This window comes from Theobroma umbraticum, unplaced genomic scaffold, assembly GCF_002168275.2.
Source record: "Theobroma umbraticum cultivar Fairchild unplaced genomic scaffold, ASM216827v3 scaffold_30.0, whole genome shotgun sequence".
Taxonomy (NCBI): domain Eukaryota; kingdom Viridiplantae; phylum Streptophyta; class Magnoliopsida; order Malvales; family Malvaceae; genus Theobroma; species Theobroma umbraticum.
The window spans coordinates 14,911,100-14,918,069 of record NW_018397254.1 but is presented as its reverse complement, the minus strand read 5'-3'; the positions used below and the strand labels follow the sequence as shown (position 1 = coordinate 14,918,069).

The following is a 6,970-nucleotide window of genomic DNA, read 5'->3' as shown; positions in this document are numbered from 1 at the left end:
TTAGGCCATCTCCATTTCCTTGTTCCTCTTTTCGTACTTCATCAAGTGTTCTCTAGCCTTCTTAACCTGCTCTTTGAGGAAGGTTTCTTGGTTCATCATTTTCTTTAGTCGCTCTAACTCGGACAAGCTTTGGAACTGTGCAAGTTGTTGTTGTATCACGTCATCTGATGGCCACATCATTGGCTCGATTTCATCTAGGCCGTAAATGATGGCATAAGCATTGACACCGCATAAAGTGGATAGCTCACTCATTTTCTTCAATAATCCCATCCTCTTTTTCTTGAGGCTAAGTCTTTTGGCATTGTCGTTCGCTATCCATTCAAGCTTCACTTTCTTTCTTGTCATGGCTATTGCTCCGTGAATGGCGAGTCTTTCTTTTTCTTGAACTATATATTTCTAATAGGGGGAGAAGAAGAGAATTACATTGCTTGAATGGTAGCCAATGAGGACTTTATATAGTAAGAAAGATGGGAAATATCATTGAAGAGCTAAGTTGGCAAATGATCATGTCAAAGATAGTTTGGAGATTAAGAGAATAATGCCTTACAGGTTAGCAAATCCACTCATCAAGATTTTATGATAAATGATGAATGGTAAAAGAATTTAATTTGTTGCTCACTATGTTAAGATAATTCATCATTATTCAATTATGTCTAATGTATATTATCTGGACTAATATTGAAATAGTTGTGGTATTAAATTATTTGAATTTTTGTGAACTCTTAACCTTAAAGCTTCTATTTTGTTCAGGGTGTGCTAGTTTATATACAAATGTATTAAAATGATAAAATTTCACAAAAAATTTTGTTTATTCACCTTAATTATTCATATTGAAAAATTATAAAACAATATATTAATCAATTAGTGGATCAATCTTCTGATTAAGAGAATATCATATTATCTTGGATGATCATGATGACAAAAAATTATCATGTACGAAAAAGACATATACATGGTAGTTCTCATTTGTATATAATCTAATGATTAGATTTGATAGCTGATTTTTTTGTCCACCAAATTCATAACAAAAAAGTATATTACCTAATCAATCATTCTGTAAAGAATAGTGTGCATTATCCCAGATGAACATTATTATGCACATGTTAAAGACTAGTGAAATATTACCATGTTCATAGGTTAGATAAGCATGCCAGTTTTGATTCAAATGTGTTATAATTAATAGTCCAACTTGACAAAAGATCTCATGTATTCACCAAACTCCAAGACAAAAAGGTATATTAATAACCAGTTTTCTCAAATATTTTCAAACCATTTTTCAAACACTCTTGTAACCTAGATCATTTGAACAAAGGCCATTTAGAAGCTTAAAATTTGAGCGAAAGTTTCAAAATTTCATCAACTTGATTATTTAATACATGAGGGTGATAATCTTTGTCTAGAATATGATGACTTAAATAATTGGTTGATTGGTGAAAAGATTCATAGTTCTTAGAATGTACAATTCGCATGAGCAATCTTTGGCCTTTCTTTTAATTAATATTTTGGCTTCTCTCAAACTAAAATCCAATGTATTAACAATATTAAAAGGGTCACATTTTTATTAAAAAGGATGCCTTTTTTTAAGATTAAACTTTCAAAATTGCATTTTGTTTTGAGAAGGAAAGATTCAAATTAAATTTTTGAATAGTAGATGCATGCACTTATCACTCAATTAGATGGTTAGCTTTCAAAATGAAAAATTACCCTTTTTCCTGCTTATGTTTAAGATAAGCTATTAGTTGTTCATTATTGCATTAAAAGAACAATTTTTTTCGTAACCACAGATTTCAACAAAAAACTCATAATGGGATTTATTTTATCCCTTTATATATTGATCAATATCTATGTTTAAATTTTCTTTTCTTATAGAAGGAATGATTGACTTTCAATTCAACATTTTGAATAAGGATACATGCACCAACTACTAGAGTGTTCATCTATGTTGAAAATTGAATTCAATTTTCAATATTATATATATATATTTTAAGTTAGTTCAATTATTTTCTTAATATTTTATATGCTTCATAGAACAAAAAGAAAGCAAGAAGATTATGCTTCTTGAATCATAAAACCATTATGTTTATTACATCATGATTTTCTTGAAACTAAACAATGAAATAACAATTGGCCAACAACAGAAACTAAATCTAGTCACACCCATAAATTCATGAATATGACTTTCTGTGGATACATGATGCAACTAAACAATGAAGCAAATTGAATTCAAGGAGAGAAATAGTTTGGCCAGATTTTTTAATCAATTGGCAATTCGATATCCTTGCCAATGCCACTACTGTTGCTTTTGAAATGTCGAAGATGTTGCAACCTTATCTCTCTCCCAATGGAGTTGCTTCCCTAATGTCCACCTAAAAGGTGCAATCCTAACCCTATATCACTCCTAACAGGGCCAAAATTGCTACCTTCGACTAGACTCCCATGACAAAGCCCCACATCACTTGCACCATGGGGTATAAAACCTATAGGAGGCAGCCCCATGTCAGCTACAACATTGAAGTTGCTAGCTAATGAGTGCATTGGTAGCCCTAAATCATCTGTAGTAGTCCCAACTAGTGTATTATATTGTAAGCCCATATCACTCCGTATGCTCTTATTGCTAACAAGTTTGGGTTCATTTTTGTTCATCAAATTGATGAAACATTGGTTCCATAGCAAAAGCTCTATAGGAGTGCTCTGATCTCCATTGTTAATTTTGCCATTACTAGCTTGAGCCATTTCATTTACAATATGGCCTTGGGAAGGAAAAGGAAGATGTGGACTAGGAAAGGTGCTTGTAGGAGCAAAAGGAGCTTACTGCAAAATCTCAATCCGTTTGCTAATCTTCTTTATCTTCTCATCCATAAACAAAGACAACCCATTTAGTTCGCTAAGGTTAACTTCATCAAGCCCCTTGCCTTGATTGATTTTATGCATGAGTTGGGCCATCTCAATTTCCTTGCTTTTCATTTCGTACTTAATCAATTGTTCTTTGGCTTTCTTAACCTACTCTTTGAGGTAGGTTTCTTGGTTCATCCTTTTCTTTAGTTGCTCCAACTCGGAAAAGCTTTGGAATTGTTTAAGTTGTTGTTGTACCACATCATGTGACAACCACACGCTGGTTCAATTTTGTCTAGGCCATAGATGATGGCACAAGCATTGATATCGTATAGAGTGGATAACACATTCATTTACTTTAATAATCCTAACTTCCATTTCTAGAGGCTAAGTCTTTTGGCATTGTCATGTTAGCTTTAAAATTATTATAGTTTTGATTACGATAAAATGATCAAATTTGCTTAAACTTTATTTGAGTGATCCTTGACAAGTTCTTGAAATGATTTAATGCCCTTACATTTGTTTTTTCATAGTTTTGAGCTTGACTCTTGAAGTTATTGAATTATATCTATAACTTTGTATAACTTAGGTGTATGAGTGCTTATGATTCCTATTCATAAAAGTTTAATTTAAAGATTAAAGAAAAATTTAGATGCACTCATTAAAGGGAAGTTATGAATATTTTTTTTCATGATAACGAAAAAGAAGATAAGGAAAACTAAGTTAAATAGAGTTTGATATGTTTTTATGTTTAATTTTTGTGTGTGATGCTTAGTTATGGTTTTGTTGAATATTATGTGCTAGTTATTATGGATATTCAATATATCTTGCGTAGTTACTGTAGATGATGTATATCTTGTTTAGCTACTATGGATGTTATAAATATTTTATTCCAAATCTTTAAAGAAAATTAGATGCCTTAACTAAAAGGGAGCAACTCATTATGCATAAAGATTTGAAGCATTGATATTGAGCATAGACATTGCATTCTTGATCTAGGAGTATTTTTTCATCATAAAAAATAAGAGAGAGAATGTTGACTCCATGTGTTTTTGATGATAACAAAACATTCCAATTCATAGGTGTCTAAATTATATTATTTAAATGTGCAGGGAAAGCTTAAATTCATTAACATATTTGGTATTTGAAAGCAAATCAAGATGCATGTTCAGTTGTAAGATGGGTTAATTGGTTAAACAAGCAAAAAAGAAAGACCTTTAATGAAGACAGATTAGTCTTAACTGATTAACACAAATCCTTAATCAATTAAAGCTATTTTGGGTGCTACACTAAGGATAGACAAAAAGGTCTTAACTAGTTAACACAAGATTTAATTAGTTAAGCGAGTGTTGGATACAAACAAAAGCCTCCTAGTCGGTTAACCAAGGTAGTTAGTTAGCTAAAATCCAAAAGTGAATATCCAAAATGAAAGTAGTCAAATTTGTGAAGAACAATTCAAGAAGCCTCGAATGACTAACGTATCTCATGGTTGTTTAAGGGAAATGGAAGATCAGTGTTACCAAGCTAAGATAAGAATTAATCAAACAAAAAAAAGTTGGTGAAGCTGCTTGCTCTAGAAGCAATAAGCTATTAATCGGTTAAAGTTTTTCTTAAACAATTAACAGAGAAAAGCAGACTATGAGATAGAAAAGACTTAATCAACTAAGAAGTATGGTTAACCAACTAAAAGCTTGTTGCCAAAAAATTTGAATTTAAGGAAAAAAAGACAAAATAATAACCAGAAACGGCTAATTTCTGTCTCCAATGGCCAGAAGTGATTTTTCAAGTATTTAAAGCCTCTCTAACAATCAAAGATCACATAAAGAAGTTATCCAAAGTGATTTTGAACTTAGAAGACCAAAAACCTTTTCTTAACACTTGTATTTCACTCATATCCTTTGAAAATGTGTTTGAGCTTAACTTTGTACATCTTAGATCAGTTAAGTGATTAATTGTACTTCATATTTTCTCTATTTCTTGTTTATTTAAAGTGTGAGAAACACTCTAAGGGGTAGATCAAGCTTGGGCCAGCTTCTTTGTTGTTGTAGGTTCTAACATACCCTTAAAAAGGTTAGTTTTGGGTTTTGGTTGATCCCTTTAAAAACCATTGTTAAAGGTTTGTGGCTGAGCCTATCAAAAGCCATTGTAAAAGCTTGGTGGAAGCTTATGAATTCCACTAAATTTAGTGAATTGGTTTGAAAATCCTTCAATAGGAGATCAAGGTAATAGATGTAGGTCAAAGGGACCAAACCACTATATATCATTGTCTTTTGTCCACTTTCTTTTATTTTCTTCTCACTCTTAACATTTAAATCATTCTTTTAACAAGCTTTAAACTTTCATTTTCAAATTCCCTTAATTATCTCTTTACTTGGAAAGAATTTTTGCGTCATTTCAAAAGTGCTATTGACCTCCTTCTAGCACACGTTTTGGGACAATGTCATTCGCTATCCATTCAAGCTTCACTATCTTTCTTGTCATGGTTATTGTTCTGTACACAACAAGTCACTTCGTTTCTTCAACTATATATTTCTAATAGGGGGAGAAGAAGAGAATTGCATTGCTTGAATGGTAGCTAATGAGGATTTTATATATTGAGAGAAATGGGGAAAATCATTAAAGAGCTAAGTTGGTAAATGATCGTGTCAAGGATAGTTTAAAGATTAAAAGAATAATGCCTTACAGGTTAGCAAATCCACTTATCAAGATTTTATTATAAAAGATGGACGGTAAGAGAATTTAATTTCTTGCTCACTATGGTAAGATAATTCATCATTATTCAATTATGTCTAATGCATATTATCTGGACTAATATTGAAAACAATTGTGTTATTAAATTATTTGAATTTGTGTGAACTATTAACCTTAAAGCTTCTATTTCGTTCAAGGTGTGCTAGTTTATATTCAAATGTATTTTAATGATAAAATTTCATAAGAAAAGTTATCCATTTACCTTAATTATTCATATTAAAGAAGTAAAAAATAATATATAGTGGATCAATCTTTTGATTAAGAGAAGGTGGTATTATCTTGGATGATCATGATGACAAAAAATTATCACATGCGAAAAAGACATATATATGATAGTTCTCATCTAGATATAATCTAATGATCAGATTTGACAGCAAATTTTATCTACCCACCAAATTCATGATAAAAAAGGATTATCCCAAATGTGTATTATCCCAAATGGACATTATTATCCCAAATGGACATTATTATGCACATGTTTTAGTGTGGTGAAATATTATCGTGTTCGTAGGTTAGATAAGCATGCTAGTTTTGATTCAAATGTATTGTAATTAATAGTCAAACTTGACAAAATATCTCATCTGTTCGCCTAACTCTAAGACAAAAAGGTATATTAATCAATCGACCAATCTTCTCAAATATTTTCAAACATCTTCTGAACACTCCTGTAGCATAGACCACTCGAATAAGGCCACCCAAGAGCTTAAAATTCGAGCAAAAGTTTCAAAATTCATCAACCTTATTATGTGATACTTAAGCGTGATAATCTTTGTCAAGGATATGATGAATTAAATAATCGGTTGATTGGGAAAAAAATTCTTATTTCTTAGAATATACAATTCCCATGAGCAATCCTTGGCTTTTCTTTTAATTCATTTTTTGGCTTCTCTCAAACTGAAATGCAATGTATTAAGAATATTAAAAGAGTCATCTTGAATTTAAAAAGAAGCCTTTTTTTAAGACTAAACCTTCAAAACTGCATTTTCTTTTGAGAAGGAAAGATTCAAATTAATTTCTGAATAGTAAATGCATGCACTTATCATTCAATCAAATGGTTAGCTGTCAAAATAAAAACCTGTTTACGTTTAAAATAACCAACTAGTTGTGCATTATTGCATTAAAAGAACACTTTTTTCATAACTTTGGATTTCAACGAAAAACTCATAATGGGATTTACTTTATCCTTTTATATATAGATCCATATCTATGTTTAGATTTTCCTTTTTTATATAAGGAACGATTGAATTTAAATTCAACATTTTGAATAAGGATACATGCACCAACTGCTGGAGTGTTTATCTGTATCCAAAATTGAATTCAATTTTCAATATTATATACAAATATATGTTCTAAGTTAGTTCAATTATTTTGTTAATATTTTATATGC

The 6,970-nt window shown here is 30.8% G+C and overlaps 1 protein-coding gene across 1 annotated transcript; it reads right to left on the bottom strand.

The window, feature by feature from the left end:
- LOC110409383 (agamous-like MADS-box protein AGL80) lies at positions 1-345 on the bottom strand. Its single transcript, XM_089782777.1, has one exon. It carries the CDS (start codon positions 343-345, stop codon positions 1-3), a length of 345 nt encoding a protein of 114 aa, XP_089638903.1.
- Positions 346-6,970: the final 6,625 nt, after the last annotated feature.

What these genes read in the sequence shown, in the direction of transcription:
- LOC110409383 (XM_089782777.1), bottom strand. Translation starts at nt 345, where the DNA reads ATGACAAGAAAGAAAGTGAAGCTTGAATGGATAGCGAACGACAATGCC.